This window comes from Ammospiza caudacuta, chromosome 6 (assembly GCF_027887145.1).
Source record: "Ammospiza caudacuta isolate bAmmCau1 chromosome 6, bAmmCau1.pri, whole genome shotgun sequence".
NCBI lineage: Eukaryota > Metazoa > Chordata > Aves > Passeriformes > Passerellidae > Ammospiza > Ammospiza caudacuta.
This window is the reverse complement of record NC_080598.1, coordinates 61864490-61886807: the sequence shown is the minus strand read 5'-3', so window position 1 is coordinate 61886807 and position 22318 is coordinate 61864490. Positions and strand designations below refer to the sequence as shown.

The 22318-nt window shown below is 41.4% G+C and overlaps 1 protein-coding gene across 1 annotated transcript; it reads left to right on the top strand.

Annotated features, from left to right (window-relative positions):
• NAA30 (N-alpha-acetyltransferase 30, NatC catalytic subunit) lies at positions 1–20518 on the top strand. Its single transcript, XM_058806812.1, has 4 exons — positions 1–936; positions 8108–8231; positions 10244–10299; positions 17170–20518. Exons 1-4 carry the CDS (start codon positions 1–3, stop codon positions 17305–17307), a joined length of 1254 nt encoding a protein of 417 aa, XP_058662795.1. The 3' UTR covers positions 17308–20518.
• Positions 20519–22318: the final 1800 nt, after the last annotated feature.

Sequence of the window (22318 nt, the reverse complement as noted above, 5' to 3'; positions counted from 1 at the left end):
ATGGCTGAGGTACCGCCGGGGCCTAGCAGCGTCCTGTCCCCGCAGGGGGACACGCTCTCCCCCTTCCCCGGAGGAGGAGGAGGAGGAGGGGGGGCTGCTTCCTCCTCCTCCTCCTCCTCCGCCGCTTCCTATGCCGCCGCCGCCGCCGCCTGCACCGGCGCCCAGGACGAGGAGGCCGAAGAGGAGGAGGAGGAAGAGGAGGGACCCGCGGGCGGACGGGAGCAGCAGCAGCAGCGAGGAGGAGGAGGAGGAAGCGACGGCGGCAAGGGGGGCCCGCAGCACCGCCGCCACCACCGCCACCACCACCACCCCCCGCACCACAACCACCAGCTCAACGGCCTCATCAGCCCCGAGCTGCGGCACCTGCGGGCCTCCCTCAAGGGCAAGATCCTCGGCTCGGAGGCAGGGGCGGCCCCCGAGGGGCTGGAGAACAAGCGAGCCAGCAAAACAATGGGCTCCGGACAGCAGCCGTCGTCGCCCCCCAGCGCAGCGCCCTGCTCGTCCCCCCACGCCAACCACCTCCCTCCCCAGGGAAGGACTGCACCCTCTCCTCCTCCTTCTCCCCCGGCTAAAGGGGACAGGAGCCAGCCTGCTGCCACAACCACGGCTGCTGCTGCTGCTAAGACTGCAGCCCGCAATGGGCTGGCAGGAGAGACTGGCTTGGAGGAGGAAGAGCAGGAGGAGGGGGATGAAGGAGGGGAGGAGGAGGAGGAGTCCCTGCAGCTACTCTCCGGGTCCTTAGAAGCAGCGTGCAGTTTGAAAGGCTCGGGAACGGACTGTCAGCCCGAGGAGGACCTAACGATACGATACGTCCAGTATGAGTCAGAGCTGCAGATGCCCGATATCATGAGACTGATCACCAAAGATCTGTCTGAACCCTACTCCATTTACACATATAGGTATTTTATCCACAACTGGCCACAACTTTGCTTTTTGGTAAGTGCCGGAGGGAGCAGGGAGGGCAGGAATTGGGAGTGGCTTGGGGCTGGGGAGGAGGGGATGGAAGGGTTGGCGTTTGTGGAAATACTTTTAGTCATCTTTTTTGGGAATACCTGTCCCCTTGTGACCCGTGCAGGTACAAGTAAAGCACGTGGCCGAAGTTCTGCGTTTGTTAACACGTGTTTTAAATGGTGGGGAAAGGGTTTGAGCGCAGGGCTAGGATCCAGGAATTCAGGGCTTCTAATCTTGGTTTTGACATTGACTTTTGTGACCTTTGGTAGCTCATTTTATGATTCTGTCTCAGTTCCTGGGCTTGGATTTAAAAAAGAAAGTACTTAGTCCACTAATGCCTTGTAACTGCTCGCTAATTCTTGCACAATGGTTTTAAAACTGACTGAAGCGGGGCTGGCACATAAATGCTAAGTGATAGGTGGGGAGGCACTGTGAAAGGTTTAGCAGACTTTTTGATCTGTGAGCTTACTTTGACAAAGGCAAGTCCCACTGCGTTGCTTTTACAGGTGTGAGAGTGCTCGCAGCATGCAGGAATCCTCACGTTGGCTCCCTGCACTAACAGCGTATTTAGCGTTGTATTCTTCCCAGTGCACTGTTGAAAGGCTGGTTTAGCTGCCCCCCTGCCTCCCTAAATGTTTAGCACTTTTTGTGTCTCAGTTGCAAGCTTTTAGGATGACAATGCATCCACAGGTAAATGAAAGTGAGTAGAAGCTGGCCTGAGGAGTGCATGTGCATAGCAAGGGCTTAGCTGTGTTTGATTTACTCGCAGCAACACTCCCAGCTGCAAAACAGAACGTTTAGGCGAGTTTGTGGCACTTCCTTGCTAAAGAAAATGAGGAATTCTTGTGCCTTGAAAGCTCTGTTTTAGCCAGAGCCGAGTCACCCTTCAGTTCAGGGCTATCTCTGAAATTTTGGTAGAATATGAGCACAAGAGGTGAGGCCAATGGAGCCCATCTGGCCTTCAGCTTCCTGAAAGCTCCTGGTTTGGGATCTGCTGGAATTTATAGCAGGATTGATATGGTTTATAGGAGGATTTTCACAACTGTGCCCCTTAAAACCCTGCAGAGGGAATACAGTAGGATTCCAGGAAGTTGAGCAAAGCAAAATGTTGACCTTCTGGAACAAAACAGAATATGAAAATATCGGAGAGCGTTGTTGGATGCAAAGTCATGTTTGCCATTACAGGGATGCTGATCAGAGCACAGTGATGTTCAAACACTGAGCTCTGCCTGGGACAGATTTACCTCACACTGGGAGTAAAATACTCAAGAATTACAAAAGTCCATCCTTAGAGCATCAGGTGCAGCCCTGGTAATGCCAGGGCAATGTTGGATACTCTTAGATCACAATGCATTTATTTAGACTTTCACTCATTATGGGGTTTTTTTGGTCAGGGAAAAACTGGAGAATTTTGTTGTGAGAAGAGCAGTGACAAGTTGTTTGACAGAAAACTAAAACAGATGATTTCTAATAAACATATTTAAAGAGTAAGATATCACTCAAAGGAAAGAAAGCTTATTTTGTAGTGACAGCTTCATTTTTTGATAGCCCTGAAGAATCAACAAAACTCTTCTTGAACTCAATGTATTTGCCATTTTTTTAGAAAGGTGAAACAATGTAAAGCACATAAAAGTGTAGAGAATAATATATGGCTGTGAATGTCTAAAGCCATCAAATTGTTATCTGCTTAATAATTTGAAGGTCTTGCAGCATGTTGTGTTAGATTCATGTGTGGGAAGGTTGGGGTGTTTTGTGACTGGTTTTAATGTTTTTGAGGTTTGTTTCTTAAAAGGTTGTCTTGAAAATTTTCTGATCTATAAAATATAATTAGTTCCTGCAGTTAATGGACTCCTGAACTACTTCTCTCCAATAAATAGCTTTTAAATATTTGCCTTCAGTCAGGGACTGCATATTTCAATTAGGAAGAAGTGTCAGGATGGTGAGCATGAAGCTCAGTGCCTGATCTCACAGAATCATTTGATTTAATGCATTGTGGCCCCACACCCTTCTGGTTTCTGGTTTTGTGAAGAGGGGTTAGCCCGTGATTTGATTGTATTTGGAAAAAGATCTGTAAGGGTTCAGCCAATTCCTTTGCTGAATTTCACCATCACCTTTGGAAACTCGTCCAGAGCACATTGACCTGTCTGCCCTGTCATGGCACCTTTCCTTCCCTCTCCCTGTGGGGGGAAAAGACTGACACTGACACCCCTGAAATTGAAGATGGGATGTGTGTTTTCCCTAAACAAACAGCACCTGTCTCTTTCTGGTGGTTTATTTGGTGAACCATCTGAAACGTGATTTCCCCATTCTGACCACGCAAAGCTAATTTCTGGGGACATTATTAACTTTATTACATGGATCTGAAACTGGCTAAATTTTGGCTTGCCCTTCCCAAGCTGCCCAGTTGCTCTAAGGGCTGGTGCTTGTTTTTCCTTTCTCTTCAACTCCCTCTTCCTGCCTTGTGCCAGCCCCTGTGTTCCTGTGGTTTTGGGAGCCAGGTTATCCCTCTGACAGCTTTTACTTGTAAATGTGTGTGTATTTAGCTGTTTTAGGGTGATGCTCTGTTGGTTTAGAGCTGCAGATCTATTCCTGTAGGATGTCCCAGGTGCAGGAGGAGAGGTGGGAGGGCAGAGACCGACCCTGACTGGTCAGTGGTGAGCAGAGTTTTGCAGGCTCAGACCACTTCCTAACTGTACACTCAAAAGAAGAAGTTAATATCCACTTCAAAAGGACCTGGAGGTACTGGAACTCTTAAAACCCTATTAAATTCAATATCTAATTTATCCACATAATTATTATCCTGACTTTAGGGGTAGCAGCTTGGGAATACTGCTCAGTGCTGAGCAGTATCTGGACTGTGGCAAGGTAATAACATTTTACTCCATAAAATTCCAGTGGAAGGTGTCCCTGTCCATGGCAGGGGGTTGGAACTGATGATCTTTAAGGTCTTTTCCAACCCAAACCATTCTGGGATTCTGTAAAACTCCACCTGTCTGGTTCAACTCAAGTTTTGCCTGTCTTCAGAAGAGCAGGTTTGCAGTGTGTGTTAGGTGTGGGTGCCCAGTAAATGTTTGGTTTTTACTTATTCTCAGTTTCCCCTCAAATACCCACTCCTCTGTCAAAGAATGACAGGGGCAAGGGGCATCTTGTGTTTCATGTCAAGTATTTTTAAGCAATGTTACATCTTTGTCCCCAGATGGATTGTAAATGCATTTTCAACGTTGTAGCTTTCTTTTCAAGTGGTTTTGAAGCTTCTAGTCTTAGCAGTGCTAAAGTTCTGAGGCTTGCATTTCAGACTGATAAATTAAATATTTCAGAAAATTGTTTTCAAAATCCTTTAGCGTGGGAGAGGTGAGCTTAGGAAAGCTTGCTCTGTGCCAGAGTTTGGATAAGACAGAATGTAATAAAAGGCTGAGTGTTGTAACCTCTCCTGTAATTCACTGTACCACTCAGCTGCCTTTTAAGAAAAATCTAGAAAATCTATGCTGTTATTGGGTTCTTCACTTTGCCACTAGCTCTAGCAGCATTTATAATTTAAACTTTCACAAGTTTAAAAATAACCTATTAATTCCATGTAAGTGGTTTTAAATGTGTTGTAAATCCTAAATGACTGCAGTTAAGTCTTGTTTTATACTAATGCTTTACATTTTTTTAAATTGGATTTGATTCAAGAGTCTTGCTGTGTTGAAATTAAGACTTGTAAGACATCATCCCTGTTCTTCACTTGTGGAAAACCTGGGGCTTAAAAAGGAAGAACCAGAAAAGTCAGGAGGTTGTCTGAGAAGTCTTGTGGCACACGTAGGAAGAAGTTTTGTGGGAGAATTTGCAAACTTTGTACTCCAGTTTGTTTTTAGGAGTGATTTCACTTTCAGGCAGTCTGTCACTGTGCAAAGTGAAGGACGTGAAGTCCCTGCAGCACCTGAGCAGGTGACAGCAGCCAGGACAGATATTCCAGGGGGTTTTCCTCACCCAGGAGGGAATTGCTGCTGTCCAGGTTTGTGGGGGGCAGCAGAGGGAGGTGGAGATTTGCCAGGAGCTGGGGCCAAAGTGGCACAGTGAGGTTAAAACCATTGCCCTGAGTGGATCCTCTGGTGGCACTTGGTAACTTGATCCCTAAATGGGAGCCAGCTCCTGCCCAGCTGTGCCTGGATAGTTGGGATGGACTTTGGTGCAGGTGTGAAAGGAAAAATGCACTGCAGCTTCTGTGTTTGAATTGCAAAATATTTCCCTTTTGGGGCTAGTTGGCTGTTTTAATCTGTTTAAACAAAACTCACAGGATCTGGATATTAAATGCATACTCAGACTGTGGCTGACAGACATAATGCCATCTTTGATAATGAAATTAATACAAATTGATTAATTCTATGAAAAGTAATGTTCTTGCTGATTTACAGACATTACTCTACTAGCTCTTCCAGTATATTAAAATCTGGTTTGTTTTAAGCATTTAAACTTATTCATAGGAACAAAGATGATGCAAATATTGGATTTGGATTCGTGTATGTTAATCCTGCTACTAATAACTTACTATTGGAGTAAATCTTATAGTACTCTGTGGATTTATAATGTATAATAGTGATTTAGGCTGAATTCTGTTTGTAGAAAATTGCATGTTTAGAAGTACTCTTGCATACCTGAAAGGAAAATTTGGCTCATGATTATCTTTTCCTAAATGATGTTGTGTGGGAGCTGCTTTTCTTCCCTCCTCACAGCTCTCCCTATTTCAGTCTGGGGTTTTTTGTTCACATAGTTTAACTTTCTCCAGGAAATTAAATTACAAAGTTTTGCATCATTTTGGTTTAGGTTCATTTCCAGCTTTAGATAATGTTGGAAAGAAGGAGAAAGGAGAGGAAAGGCAACAAAAACCCCTCAAAATGAGGTGGAAATGCAGCACTCCCTTTGTGAGTGGAACAGCTGCAGATTAACTGCCAGATTTACCTGCCTGAAGACAGAGGAATAGATTTAGGGGTTTGGAGAAGTGGTAACAGAGTCATTCTTTATTCAGCTCTCTGGCAGCAGTGGTAAAACCAGTGGGTATTTGCTTCTTTGATCACTGAAACAAAATTCTTTGCTGTTCATTTACCATTTTAAATATATGATTCATGAATATAACTTTTCTAAAAAGTGCCCTGGACAAGAAAGAGCTCAAATATGAAATGTCTAGATTATCACTACTGAAGCATATAAAAAATATATATAAATATATGTTAAAAATTCTCCACATAACTGTTAGAATCAACAGTTTGCACATGTTCACTCCAGGGTAAAGCACAACTATAACATGCTAGTTTGTGGTGTGCTCTTTTTTTTTTTCTTTTTTTTTTAGTGAGGGATAAGATTACATCTAGGTACTCTGCATAATTATAGCAATGTTCTGAGCAGTTTGTCTGATGATACTCTTTATTTAACTCCCTGCTTTTCTCAGGTCTGAGCTGAGATCCAGAACTTGCCTTGAGCTGAAACTTTGCATGCACAGCTCCTCTTTCCCGTGGAATAACCTGTGTTTTGGAACAAATGAAAGATTGCTTAGAGGCTCTGTGTTTCAGTTCAGTTAGATCATGCTACAGTTTTTGTTTGTTATTTTAAAAACCACTCGTTAGATTGTTCAGGGTTGTTCTTGGATACTGCTGAAATGTGTTTTCCTGCCAAATAAGAACTTAGCAATAGTTATATTTGCTTCAGCTGCGTTAGAGATGGGGTTATAATCATGCTGTATCACAGGGCTTTGGAACTGCAGCTTGTACCTTTTTTTGGCTGCTTCAGTTCACCTTTGGTTATCAGCTGACTTAGTTAATAACATCCAAGTGGAGGTGCTCAAAGATTTGATTCTTTTTGGGGTGAAGAGACTGTGCCTGCAGTGTGACCTGCAGGAAGGAATCTTCTGTCCATGGAGCTTTGGCCTCCAGGCTGTGCACGAGGGTTCAGGTGCTTGAGTTTGTACCACAGCCTGTGGAGCAGTGAGCTCTGGCTTCACAGGTGGCTGCTCTGAGGCCTGGCAGTGCTGCTCTAGCAAGTCCCTTTCATTTGACATGTCTTAGAGTTGTAAATTTGGATTGTCCCCAGCTCTTGTGGCAGCACTTGCTTGTGCCAATCATGTGCTGTGCTCCTGCTTTAGCTGCTGCACTCGAGCCCAAGGCTGGTTCTCCCTGCAGCTCTGTCAGAGGCTGTGGATCCTCTCACACAGCCATATGTGAAATCAGGAGTTTCTTTTTATCTCTGCCCATCTTTCCTGAGTGCACAGGAATTTGTTTTCCCCTTGGATGCTGTCCCACTCGGCAGCATTACTCAGTTCTGCTGCTGCAGGTTATAATGTCATTAATCCCTTGTGCTGCCTAATCCCTCAGTTAACATCACTGAGTTTTCCTTTTTCTCATGGTAAAATTTTGGTGAACACAGTGGGTGTGCAAGTGGTTTGCTGAGTGTTTGGGGAGGAGTTGGGTCCTTTCCTTTTTGGGGTTTTTCTTGTTAATATTTCAGAATTCCTATGTCTCCCTGACCACGGTTACTGTGACAATGCCACTGGGATTAACTGCCAGTGTTCTTAACAAACGAAATCCCCAATAGTTAAAATGTGTGAAATTAACTGTGCTTTTTGTTTGTTCTCCGGGTGTCATGTGACTGAAAACGACAGTGTCTAAAGATTAAATGCAGCAACACTTTCCTCTGATCCTTTGTGGCCTTGACATTAAAACCAGACAAAAATTAAGCATGTTATCTAGCACAGCCCTTGCACAGGAAAATCAGATCACTATAAAACAGGAATGGACTTTTTTCCTCTGCAGAAGCCCATATGAAAGGGTAATTTATGCCCTAACCTGATCTTTTATTTGTTTTGCCTTTTATTTATTTATTTTCCCTTTTTAATCATGTGTTCTTACCTGTAGACTTTGTGCAATGATAATGTGGTTCTCCCCAGGAATAATTCATTGGTTGTTAATTGTCCTGGAACTTTATTGGAATGTAATAAAGCAATTAAATCTTTTAATCTTGGTAATACTTTTGGAGACACTTTTAAAATTTACATCATTACCTTTCGTAGCTTTATACAAACAAATTCTGTGGGGCTCTTTCACTTGAAAAATGAAGTGTTTTACTGCTTTTGGTGGCACTGTGGATCCCAAACTGAGAATTCCACCTGTGTATGTTTGTCTTTAAGGCCATGGTAGGTGAGGAGTGTGTAGGTGCCATCGTCTGCAAGCTGGATATGCACAAAAAGATGTTCCGCAGAGGTTATATAGCCATGTTAGCAGTGGATTCCAAATACAGAAGAAAAGGAATTGGTAAGAATAGCCTTTTTTTGTCTTCTTTCTTCTTTAAATCCTCTCCAGCTGGGATAACTGTAGCTGTCATAAAGATTTAAGCTGAACTGAAGTTCAGGATGTGGTGCTTTGTGTGTCATCCTCGCCTTACTCAACCACGCGAGCTCCCCAGTGGATTTTCTGATTTTGTTAAAATAACCTGAAATGCCCTGTGAGTTCACACCTGGGATCTGATAAGGCTAAAAAGAAAGGCAGGCAGCAGCCCCTTACCTCTGCCAAATAACAGTGGGAACTGCTTTGTGTTTTATGTGTGCCCTCATCTTTGTATTTCCATGTTGTGTTCAGGCTCCTTTTTTACAGTGAACTTATTCCCTGACTTCCCCCTATAAATTATGCATATATTAGCCATCAGGGAGAATGTATGGAGCTCATTATTGTATTAATCAGGGAAGAAAAATAGCTGTGTGTTGTTACTTGAGTGATTGAAATGGAGATCTGTTTTGTTGGGAAGGTACATGGTAAAGAAATCACTCTTGGCAGAGAGTTTGCCCTTTCTCATTAATCAGTTTTGCCCTGGTGAAGGGATTTTCATTCTAACTCCAGTTAGCCAAGTTGGCTTAATTAAATATCTCTTCTTATGGAACTTAATTTTTTCATGCTGGTTATTGTGAAATTACATTATGTAAGGTATTTTTAACTAAATGTAGACGTCAGCTCCAAAGCTTAGAGCTGTGCTTCACCACTCATCCACACTGAACAGCTCATGCTTCTGTGATTAAAGACAGAAAATTACTTGCAATCAAAAAATACAGTGATCCATTGCAGAATGTATCATTGTGTTTGCTTTCTTCCAGAAAAAACCCTCCAAAAAAACGCATTACCACAACTGTTCAAGCATGTGCAGATTTTTTCTTTCCCCAGTGCAATTTAAAAGCCATTGTTGGTCTCTGTAGTGGAGCAGAGGAAGAGGATACTGAGAAATCACTGTCTCTCCTTTCCTTTTAGCTGAGTCATGAAGGAGGCTGCCATAATTTAATTGCAGGTGCTTGGATTCAGAAGTAAATAAGAGCTAATGCTGTTATTATGGAGATCACTGCAAGACTTTTCCCTCACTTTAGTCTGTTGGTTAAATTAGAATTACATACATAGAATTTATCTTTAAAGCCTTGCTTACTTTAGCATTATATATGTTGACTTTTTCCAAATTTTGCCACCTTGCTGTTTCTCAGTGTGCTGTTAATCTGAAGATCTGCTTTAAATGTACAACAGTTTTATCATCACATTCAGTGAAAGTCTTAATTGATTAAAGTTTTGAGAATATTTTAAAACATTCTGTAGATTCCTTGGGTTTTTTTTTCCTTTTCCATTGCCTTCTTATGGAAGTGAGATTTATGCAATTTCACTGAACAGCAGTTTTTTCCACTAATAACTTTGAATTCAACTTTCAATTTCACCCCAGTTCTACAGACAGGTAGGGATATTACATTTGTAGAGCTGTTGTGAAATAGATGACAAATAATGATTAAAAAATTAAACTTAATGCTTGACTGAGGGGAAGGGATGAGTTTTGAGAATATTATTAGATACTAGCAAACCCAAATGGGAATGAGCCATAAAAACTGTGGTTTCATAAGTTCTGTTACTAATACAAGTATTTGTTTTAGTAAGAGGAAATTCCCATGGAAGATGAATGTCCTTCAAGTACATGCCAGCAGATTTTGACTTTAAATGCAACAAAAAGGAATGAATCACATCTTGGAAGGCTATATTTAACACCATGTTGAGCAGAGCAGCCAGTTTCTAATATCCCTATGTTACAAGAATCTTGCACTTGAGCTGAGTCTCTGGATAACTTCACAGATTATTTTAGTGTTCAAACTTGAGACTGCAGCTTGACTGCAACTCCTTGTTTTTCTTTCCTCCCTCCTTTCCCCAGGTGTCATGTCATGTAGGTAGCACACATTAGTCATATATAAACTGGCATTTTTGTTTTGCACTGCAACTCTGACACTTACTGAAATCTGTGTTTTCAGGTACAAACTTGGTTAAGAAAGCTATTTATGCTATGGTTGAAGGAGATTGTGATGAGGTAAGATTTTATAATCAAAACTTTATTATAAATGGTTTGCACTCTCTTGTTTGTGGATTCATTTCACAGGTTTTTCTTCTCCAGGATTTTTTTTTAGATGGGAAATAAGTTGGTAAGAAGCTCCTTTATAATAAAAGGGAAAACAACCTCAAAAAAAGTATGGCACAAATAGGAGATGAACTCTCTAAATTTATTCTAAGTGCTGAAATTCAGCAGTTTTCATTGTGAAGCTGCCTCAGCCTTCACTCAGGCCCATTTTCCTGCAAGGGCCCCATTTGAGGTGCAGCTGAGCAGTGGGCTGAGCATGTCCTGTGTGGCCCTGCCATCCCTTCAGAGCACAGCCAGGCCCAGAACAGAGTGTGCTGTGCTGCTGCAGAATGTGGATTTATCACAGCACTCATCAGCCTCCTCTGACACTGCACAGAGCAGGGCTGCACTGGGCTAGCACAGGCACTGAACCACTGGCAAACTTCCCTGCCCTACAAGTTGTTGCTCTTTCACCAGATTACAGTTCCTGCTTTCTTTAAAAATATAAATATTGTTTATAAAATATAAATAAATATTGTTATAAATTATTGTTTATAAATATAAATATATTTGTTGGTGTGTGTCTTGTTTAACTTGTGAGGAGCTCTCCCTGCATCCATCCATCCATCCATCCATCCATCCTCCTTGCCCAGGTTATGTGTCCCTTTAACTTCCAGCTCCTTGGCATAGTGCACTTGTTCCTGACATGTGAGCACTGTCATTTCGGTGTGTCATAGTTAATAAGCCTTTGATCTCTCTGTTATCTCACTTCAGCTGCTCCCTCCATTGTCCCCCTGCTCCCTCCATTGTCCCCCTGCCCCCTGGGGAAGTTCTTATGCAAAGCTACACAGGACTTCTGGCAAACACTCCAGTTTATTTTCCACTTGTTGTGTTTCTCTTCCTGCAGTATCCCTGCCTGTGCTCTGGCTTCATTCATTGGGAGATTTATTCTTCCCCTCAGATCCCTTCATGCCTCTGCTTGCTGCTGTCTTCTTCCCCCTCACCTTCTCATTTATGTTGTAGTTGGGCACTACAGTGCAGCCTGTAATTCTTTTTAAGTTCTTTATTTTGGCTTCTTGCCTCTATCCTGATTTCTAAAATGCTTTCCTCTAATCTCTTTTACTGCTTGTCTACACTGAACTAATCAAGGAGAGATTGGTTGGTTTGTTCTCCCCATTGCTTTCCACTATGGTCTTGAGTTGATTTCCGATTTCTAGACTGGTCAAGATTTTTTAAAAATTGCAAAATACTTGAGGGTCAGGGTTACAGTGTTCACACCACAGCTGCAGAAGTGAGATGCAGAGAAGGGAAGTGAATTACCCACTGTTATTAGAGAGTCAGGAGTAGAACTGGATGTTTCTACTCAAGCTGAGTTGCAGTAATTACTGTGTAATTTCTGAATGTGCTATTCCTCATGTAAATTCATTTTTAGATTGGACTGTCTAACAGGTGACCTCTAACAGTAACCTCCTTCTGTGTCTTTTTCCTCTACCACTGTCATATTAATCCAAGATCCCTTTTTGCTGGTTTTTATCTCCATAAACATGAAATAAATGTGATAAGGGTTGCAGGTCTGCAGTGAGGTCTCATTAAGTCTTAGTCACAGATTTTCCTCTCTGCTGCTGTATAAATGCTTTGGACCAGGGGCAGAGGGCATTTTTCAGATTCTGTCTCTATTCAAATGCACTGCAATTCAGACTCCTGGTTTTGGAACTGCTGTTTGTAGAATGATGATTCCAAACTCATCCCCTGATTTTTGGGGGCTTTTGCACCAGCTGAGTCTTGTGCTGGCACTAAATTTTGAATTGGGAACCCTTTAGGGAGCATGGAATACAAGCAGAGTATTTTACTGGTTATTTTTCTGCACCATCAACTGAGGCACACCCACACTTATTTTTATTTATGTTATTCTTTTCCACATATAGATTATCCACAACCAAAGAGCCAATGTTTTCATGTTTGTTTTTTCCTTTGCCACCAAGTAGGCTTCTTCCACATACCCAAAATGGTGTAAATAAGGAGGTTATGTGGTGGAGTGCTGAGGTTTCAGTATGAGCAGAATCTGAAAAATCTAACTAGGCACCCATGAAAAGCTCTGCCCAACTCTTGGGTCTCACCAGTTTTCACAACACTTGTCAGGAGATCAGTTTCTGATTAATTGATGCTTAAAGCTCATCAAACACAAAGTGCTGCATCACAATAATTTGTCTGTGTGAGGCATAGAAATAGTTTAATCATCCCTGCAGCTTTTTAAGGTATTTTTCTACATCTTTGAATAAAATTAGAATCCTGATGAAAATAAAAAGATACTGCTTTTTGAGAGAAGATGGAGTGCAATTAAAAACAAAATGCTATTTTCTGAAACTTGCTTGGAATAGGATTAAAAACATGAATATGCAGCTGTGGGTGTCGTGAAAAATTTCCAAAGGCTGCTTGGAAACTCTTCCCTTCAATCTAATTATGGCATAGATGCAGTAAATAGACTTAATTTTAATAATTTGTGGCATATAATCTGATAAATGCCTCACTCAGTGTGTTGCTTTTCAAAGTATCACAGATTTGGCTTTGGAGGTACCAGCATTGAGTCCTGAAAAACAAAGGATTTCTGCAACACCAGAGATGAAAATCTTGACAAATCACAGCTGATAGGTGGCATTTCAAAGCCTGCTGCAATGTTCTGGTGTTTAAGGACATTTTTTTCCCCTGGAGGCTGTTTTAGTGGGAATAAACCAAGGCAGGCCTATGGAATGAGTGAGTTACTCTGAGAGGCAGAGTCTTCCTCAGGGCTGTGGAAGATTTTCTCAGGGAAAGCTGTGGAGTGGCTGAGGAGGTGAATTGGGTGGAATGGAATCTGTGTGCAGGGGAGGAGCTGCCCATGGCCTACATTAGAATAGAAACCAGGGAAGTGATCTGCTCTTGGGGGTGGGTGCTTGAACCAGAAATAACCTTCAGGCCTGGAGGAAGCGCTCACACAGCAGCTTCCAGCTGGAGTGTCTGCAAATAACATTACAAAACTTGGGCATTCTGATTTGTATTTTATTTTTTACACCTTTATGACTTCCTCAAGTATCTGACGTTCCTGAATTCTGATATTTGGGGTAGTGAACTGTACTGGGCTGAGTTTCCAGTGGATCAGAGTGATTTAGGAAAACTCTGGGCTGGTTGCATAGAAAAGTTGAACTATGGAAATAAATCAGGTGAAGGTGAACAGTTCTACTTTCAGCTCCAAAGTTTGGGAAATATTTTTCTTCTAGTTTAAAAAAGAAAAGCATGTGCTGACTGCAGCAAGGTGGGTGTCTTGGCTGCTTTTTGTACTGTTTTTGCTGGCAAGCAATTTCCCACAACTCTACAGCTGAAGACCATTCTGTGGAACTGTTACATCCCTTAATTACAATTAGGAAGGAGGAGTTGTTCATATGCAGGTTTTCCATCTGTAACAAATGACTCAGGAATCTGCATACAATTCATTCACTTTGTGTTACTGAAATAATATATTTCAGTCATATGAAGTGAATGGATTGATAACTAATGAAAATAAGACTCCAGTAATGGGACTTCAAAAACCTTTTTTAAACAAAAATGTAGAACATGAAAGGGAACCACAGATTCTCATGAGACTTCCCATTGGAACTTCAGGGTGATTTAGAGTGGGGTTTTTGACCACAGTAGTAGGTCAAAAAAATGACATTAAATATAATTTTAATTCATTTTAATTCATTTTAAAAATTAAATAAAATGACACACTAGTAGGTGTGTAATTTTAATTCAGCACCACACTAGTAAAAATGAAATGTGCATTTTTATGGAATCCTGTTTGAAATCATTACTTTGCTGATATTTTTAGTTTCTCCTTAATCTACAAAACATAAAAAGTATGAACTTTAGATTTTGAGTAATGCCATGCCTGTCTTTAAAAGTTAAGGTAGTTAAATTGATTGAGGACACTGGACAATCCCTCATAACTTGAGTCTGATGATCTGTCAGACTTAAAAGTAAGAATAGCAACCTCCTCTGAGTGCTGAGAGGACTTTCTTACTTTGGCTGTATCCATTCTATGACTTGGGTTTTAAACTTGAGTTCCTTCAGAGTTTGAGCTGAAGAAGCAAGAAGGCTTGACCACTCCATTTGGCTTCAGTTCAGGAATAAATTAAAAGTGTGAAAATACAGCAACAAGGAACATTGCACTCCACTCTTAATATAGATATCTTTTTGCTTCTAAACCCAGTTAATACTAGAGTTGAGCTAAAATGTTTGGTTTATGAAATTTAAGATAAAAGAGAATGTCACAACCTTCAGAAAGTTGCAACTTTAGCAGAAAACGCTGCTAAATCTAATCAGAGCCTTGCTGCCCTTCAGGGGGGGTGTAGCTGTGTTATCAGAGGATTTAACAGGCATATGTTACAACAAAATCGACCCACAAGAGCAGAAATAAATGTAACAATGGAAGGTTTGGAGCTTGATTGAAAAGCTCACACAGGAAGAGATGCATTCTTCAGCAAAGGAAGCTAATGAAACCTGAATAAGATATGCCTGTGTTTCCTTTTCAGATAACAGAAACATGTCTTCAGCTGCACTGTGTTGAGATCAGGGAATTACTTTTCATTGTGCTGAGACTTCCTTAGAAATACCAGAGCAAATCTCTTGCATTTGCTTTCAAGATGAGCATTCACTCAGGTAGTGGGATTCCAACAAACCTGTATTTCAACATTTAACCACTCCCTTCAGCTCAATCACCTGCAGTGCTGGAAGTGTTTTAGCATTGCCAGGTGTTGGTGCTTGCAGTTGAATAGAGAGTTGTTACATCACTGTGCCAGGTTAGTGAACCTTTGAGAGAGTGAATGCCCTTGGTAGCTGAGAGTTCAAATAAATAATCCTCTGCACAGGTCGCATTGCTGCTTTGGCTTCAGTGTTTTGTTTAAATGGAGTTAAGGAGTTGTACAATGTGTAGAAAATAGCCTTCTCCAATAAAATTATGCTTCCATAATTTCTTACAGATGAATAGTTACCTATTTTAATGGATGAAGGATGTTAGGAGTTCTCCATCAGCTCACAGGACTTGCTAGTAATGTTCTGGGAAGTGCCAAACAGAGAAATTCAATCTCTCATTCTTCTCACAAAACTAAGAATTGAATTAGGTTGTCTTATGTGTGCAGCACTGCCCTGCTGTAATTTAAGAACTTTGCTGATTAATATTTCAATGTGTGACTCTTAGTTCCTTTTTGTAAAACTGTTTCCAAGCCTTATATTGTTCATTGGGTTGTTATCCCCAGCTTCATTGTTTTTTCAGCATCCTTACACTGACAAACACAGGTGGGATTGCCCATTGGATGTGGCAGCCAGTGGTTAGACTGGTCACCTCCAATAAGATTTAAAAATCCTCTTCATGCATTTATTTGACTCAAGTTTCAGGCCACTCTGACCACTGGCTGCCTCCCCCTTTCACACTGATCTAGCCACTCCTCAGAGTGCAGAAAACAAACCCTGTGGAGGGAAAAAGGAAAGGTTTTCTGCCAGGTGGCTTTGGAAGGAGCTCAGGAACCAGCCTTGAGAGCTGGCAGGAGACTGGGGGGAAAGGAAATGGGAATGTGTGCCTGAAGGCGGGGAGGCCACAGAAGCCACAGAGTAGATGGACTTAAACTGCTCTGCTAATCCAGGCTGCTGTTTTGGTCCTATATTTTCATTCTTTCTACAGTGACCATCAGCTGCTCTTTAATATGTGGATATTCACTGTCAGGGGTATATGGAGCCCAGGCCTTGTTAGTTCAGCCCCTGTTCTTGCTAATAGCAGAACCTTAAATAATTGAGTTGGACACCAATCAAGAGGCAAAATTAGTTTTTATTATATGGAGGTGATGCAGGGCTTGTCAGTTATGGCAGAGCTCTGTTCAGTGCATGTGGAGAAAAGAGAGAGAGAAACAAATCTGAAAAATTCTGATGTTTTGTGAATAATGTCTTGTTAAGGCCAGTGTAGTTGTTTGCCTGTGCTTGAGAATTCTGACACAATTTTGAGTCTTAATTTAGACTACTCTTGGACTCGGGTTTGGTCTGAGTTATTTCTGACAGGTCTTTCTGCAACTAGGATCTTACCAACAGAGGGGGGAAAATAGGGAAAACTGCTTAATCTTCTGGTGTGCACTGTGATTTGGGTTTAGGGTATTTGCTGGTACCCAAGTTGGATCAGGCTTGGAGCAACCTGGGATAGTGGAAGGTGTCCCTGCCCTTCCATGGCAGGGGATTGGAACTGGATGATCTTGAAGGTGTTTTCCAGCTTAGACCCCTGTGTGATTCTTGTGCTGAGCACAAATACTCACTGCAAACGTTGGCTCTGACAGCTGATGTCAATTCAGAGCTCTTATCTACATCTAACTCCACGGAGTCAGGGCTCAAAGATATTAAATCATTAAATCCTCATGTGCCAAGTTCTTGTGACATGCAGAAGTTCAGTTACTCACTCAAAAGTTGTTTTGGACCCTAACCTGTTTGGTAGCTTGGGTTTTGGGGGAGGCTGTTTGGGATTTGTTTGTTCATGTGGTTTTTACCCTTGTTATGAGGTGCTGAACTGAAATACTGTTTACAGCCAAGAACTATAATCTTGAATGTTGTTTACAATTATAGCTGTGGATGAACTGCTATGTTATATTTTATTTTAATGTGGAAATGGGTGCTTAATGTGGAAATATTGCTTAATTAAGTAAAGATAAGAAGAAATGAATTCCATTCATTGCTAACAACCATACCTTTAAATAAAACCTTTGGAATTGGTTCAGCAATCGTGTACTTGCAACTGCCGACTAACACAACACAATTCTTTTTCTTTCTTTTTCTTTCTTTTCTCCCTCAAAGGTTGTATTGGAAACAGAAATCACAAATAAGTCTGCTTTGAAACTTTATGAAAACCTTGGTTTTGTGCGAGACAAGAGGCTGTTCAGATACTATTTAAATGGAGTGGATGCACTGCGTCTGAAACTGTGGCTGCGTTAGGAGACCCCATCCCAGCCAGCAAGCGACGTCCCAGCAGCGCAGAGTTGTCCTTTGCATGCATTGCAATTTGTCCCAAATTGCTTTGCAAGGTGGACTTTTAGTACTTTCCATGCAGCTCTTAAACCTGTCAGTGTCCCATTGAGTGTCGCACACATTCGTTGCACTTTGGCATGGCGCATTTGTTCCGAATTAAAGCCGATTGTCTCAGACTCTGAGTCCTTTTGGTACCAGCCAGATGTGCCAGGTGATAGCCAAGATGTGTTCATTCATTTGCAAGTCTGCTGACTCTTTAGGACATCCACACAGTGAACGTTTTAGCAGAGAAAACCTGGATGGGAACGCCGCGTTTGGTTCCCGAAAATTCAAAATAAAGCCAATGTAGATTGTAAAATTCTATAAGTATACTAACATTTCATACAAAAATTGCCATAGTTTTCTGGGGAAGAAGAAGAAGAATAAGAAAAAAAAAGGCTTCAATTTTAGGTTTTATTTTTCAATATTGAATTTTTCCATTCTTAAATATTGGTACCTCAGTGATTAGTGAATGAAAAACTGTATTGTAGGGTGGGGTGTGTGTTACAACGAGTAACCATTAAATTGCGTCTGCCAGTGCCTGTATAGATAAGTATATTTGTCTTCACCTCTAAGTTTGGAGTGCATGCTTTTATTCTTTTACTTTCTTCAGTTGTCTTTGCAAGGAAAAAAAAAGAAATTGCTTTTATTTAAATTCTGGATTTGATAATAAATTATTTCAGATTTTTATAATTCGGATACTTCTCCCAAACAAGGGGTTGGAAGGCCCTTCTTATAGCAAGAAGTGTAAGCTATTTTAAAACCTTGAGTAGCTGCTAAAAAAACCTGGTGGCACCAGTGAATCTCTGCTGGGTTTGGATGCACTTTTGTCATTAAAAGAGTGAGGGACTTCTTTTAAAAGAAGATATAGAAAATTAATGTAAATTGGTATGATTTTTATTTAATCAAAATTATTGCTAGAAGCTCTGAGAAACAGCTATTTTAAGATAGTTGGAACAATTTTTTTCAGATTCAGATTGCTTTGCTTCAGTGTTCTAAAATGCTTCAATCTTTGGTTCTTGGTCTTGGAAATGAATTTCAAGGTGTATCATATTCATTTTCAGCTGCTCTCATTTTCCCAACTTACATGAACTAAGTTATTGGGGGATTTTTTTTTTCCGCTCTAAAATCAAAGCAGCGGGGAAGGAATTCTGTCTCTTTTTCTTGCATTCACTCTTGCTCTGTTTTTCTTTTTTTTTTTTTTCCTTTCTTTATTTGGGCTTACATAAGTTTTACCAATACCCATCAATTTTTTCAGTAATGATAGCATCAAGGCTTTGTTGTTCTGTGTGATTCCATAGCCCAGGTCTATGAATCAGTTGGGTTGGGTTTTTTGTTTTGTTTTGTGGGGGTTTTATTTTGTTTTGGTTTTGTTTTGTTTTTTTGAAAGACAAGAATAAAGGTATTAGGTGACTTGTGGAAGCACCTCTGTAATCAGAGATCTCAGAATGTTCAGAGTTGGAAGGGGCCCACCAGGATCAGGTCCAGCTCTGAGGTGCATGGTCCTTACAGGGATCAAAGGATGAACTCTCAGTGAGTCCACTCTCATGGAACCGAGCGAATTCTCCAGATTTGCCTTACTACACTTCTTATTTTTCCTTTTTAGAGTTTGGTTTGAGTCGTGGGGTTGGTTTTGGGTTTTTTGTTTGTTTGTTTGTTTTCATTTTTGCTAATTACTGTACACTAAAAACAAAACCAACAAAACCCCTACCTCCAGTATCATTTGGAAAAGAGCCCTGTGCAGGAAAACTGGATTTGAGCAAAGCCGCCTTTTGCACAGACCAATCGCACATGGTGATGGACGTTTCTTACCATGTACAAATCATGAGTTGTATTTGAAAATAAAGATTTTTAATGGAAGCTGGCCCTGCTGAGTTTTCTGCTTGTAGAGACACCATCTGTGCTGTCCAGGGGGTTTGTTCCCCTCAGTAAAGAAAACTCATCTTTAAAAGGGTGCCCAAGACAAAGTGTTGTCAGCGGGGTCTGTTACTCCCAGGACATGCTGGAGCTCAGCCTGAAGCCTGTGTGTAGCCACTGCTGCCTTGTGACACCATCAAACCTCTCCTTTTTCTGCCAGTTTTTCTGGGTGGCTTTTCAGCAGTTTTGATCAGTGTTAAGACTACAATGTTGGACTCAATCCCTTGAGTCAGGTTTCCCTCAGCTGTGTCCCTATGTCCTGCCTTGGAGCTGGATCAGGAAGGTTTCAGACCTTGCAAGCAGCTGCTGGGCTTGATTCACAAATTGCAAACTGGGCTGCCTTGTGTGTCTTGCTGGGGTTTCAGTCTGCAAAGCCAGACAGGCAAGTTTGCTATTGGTTAATATTTAAGCCGTGGGTGTCTTCAGATTCAAAAGCCGACTGGCAAGTGAGCTGAAATCCCTCCTCACTGCCAAAAACATCCCTCTGGAGCAAACTTCAAATACAATTCTGGTTGGTTATTGTAAGAAGTGGTTGCTGCCATGCCTGTGTTGAAAATACTGAGCATAATAGGTGTAGATCTCTCTTTTTTTTGCTTTTCGATATGGCCTAAAGGTTCTGCCATGGCTGCTGTGTCACAGTTCGCTGCAGGAGACACTGAGCTGCATGTGCTGGGTCCTGTCAAACAGATTTGTTCTCTGTGCTGCTTGGGATTAGGAAATCAAGTGGGAAGCCTTGAATTTGCGTAGGTTTTCAAAAGGAATCTAGCAAGGAAAGGTTGGTTATTTCTCCTGTCTGTTGCTAAACACAGTTCTCTCCCCCCCTCGCCTTTTTGCATTGACAAATCTAACTAAGGAGTTGATTGCTTTTATATTTAAATTTGCCCAAATGTTGCTACTGGCTGACATGTCAGTCTGAATGTTTGCATTCATTATGTTGGTTTTTTTTAAAGAAATGATCAGGTTCATCACCTTCAAGGCATCAGATTGGTGTTGCAGAGTATGTCAAACTTTTTCAGGGCACTGCAAGACATTGCTACAACTCAGTGCTGTGTTGAAAAAACTTCAGGTCTTGTATAAACATTACAACCTGTGTTGGAGTTCAGGTATCAGGTGGGCATCTATGAAAATAGCAAGTGTATCTCAAAATACTGGACTGCTGTTTTGAGTGGATTATATTCTTCTGTCCCTTTATCCTTTTTGATGAGAACAAAACCAGTGGGGTTCCGAAATGTACAAGTTGTCTAAATACAATGCAGTCAAATAAATGGTTACATTGTTTATCTATTTCCTTTTCAACGGGAATGTTCTAATGCTTGTTTTGCTGTCTCTACAAAACAAACTCATACTTGCTCAAGGCCAGGCTGGATGGGGCTTGGAGCACCCATGGCAGGGGTGGTCTTGAAGGTCCCTTCCAACCCAAACCATTCTGGATTCTTTGACAGAGAAATGGTGGGAAAATTTTTACAAGACACAACTGCCTATCATGGCTTGATTTAAAAACTGCTATGCCTGTGTCAGGGGCATCCTGAACATCATTTATCTGAACAGTGTCACAGCTGAACTGAAATGGGTCTTTTTCTATGGCTGTTAAGTCGTGACTAACACAGACACTCTGGATTTCCTGGGAGATAAGGAGGGGATGTATTATTTTGGTTGCAAGTAAGCAAGAATTGGGAACTGCTTGCAGCCCTTGCAATGCTGAGAACTCTTCAAAGCATACAGAGGAGTCCTGTGTGTTCTTAGAAGAAGTGTACTTTTGAAATCCTGTCAAAGTACTTTCCATGTACTTTGAGCTTTATTCCCTCTACCATTTTGTCCAGGCTCCTAAACCCCTGGGGATTTGCCAGCAGTTGTGGCTGTGTGTGGTGTGCAGGTGTCTGAGGGCTGTGCCCAACCTGCCAGAGAGCTCCAAGGCTTTTCTCCTTCCCATTTGTTTTGATTCCTTACAGCTCCCAGTACCTAAAGAGGAACTTTTTTATAAGGGCATGGAGTGACAGGACAAGGGGGAATGGCTTCAGACTGACAGATAGTGGATTTAGGTTGGAGATGAGGAAGAAATTCCTGACTGAGGGTGGTGAGGCCCTGGCACAGGGTGCCCAGAGCAGCTGTGGCTGCCCCTGGATCCCTGGAGGTGTCCAAGGCCAGGCTGGATGAGGCTTGGAGCAGCCTGGGACAGTGGAAGGTGTCCCTGGTGGAAAGAGATGGTCCCTTCCCACCCAAAGCCTTCCATGATCCTGTTATTGCAGTGAATGATTCCCCAGCTGTTCAGCCCTTGCAGGTGGCTGGAGTTTGTAACCTCCAGTGGGAGACAGATTTAACTTCCAGCTCTGCATCCACCACTAGTTCCATCCTGGATTTAAGAAATTGTCCATCACAATCAAAACTGACCTCCAAGTACATCAGCAAAAAAGGTCCTAAACAGCTTCATAACTTCTCTGAGAGGTGTTTTCCCTATTTTCTGTACCAGCTATTGCCTTGATTTGGGGCGTTTTCTTTTAAAAATAAAGAAAACAAAAGCAGGAAAGGAAAATTACTTTCTGCTGAAGTGAATGCTTCTCTCCAGGTGTCAAAGACTGAGAGAAGGTAACAAAGGGGGGTAGTGGACAAAGATTGAATACAGGACCTTAATAACAACTGGTTTTCTGCTTTCTATCTGTAACAAGATGCCACCTGCTGCTCTCTTTTTTTTGTTTGTTTGTTTGTAAAATACCAGTTAAGAAGAAGGCTGAAAAAGTAGGTGACCAAGCAGCTTTACTAAAGCAAGAAAGATTTATGCAAAGCTGAAGTGATTACTTATATATAATAATAAAATTATAGACTTGTTGAATAGCCTGAGTTGGAAGGGACCCATAAATATTATTGTACCCCAACTCCTGGGAAAAAAATTATTATATTATATTATATTATATTATATTATATTATATTATATTATATTATATTATATTATATTATATTATATTATATTATATTATATTCAGTATATATAGTATATATTACATTCTATATATAATATTTTATATTA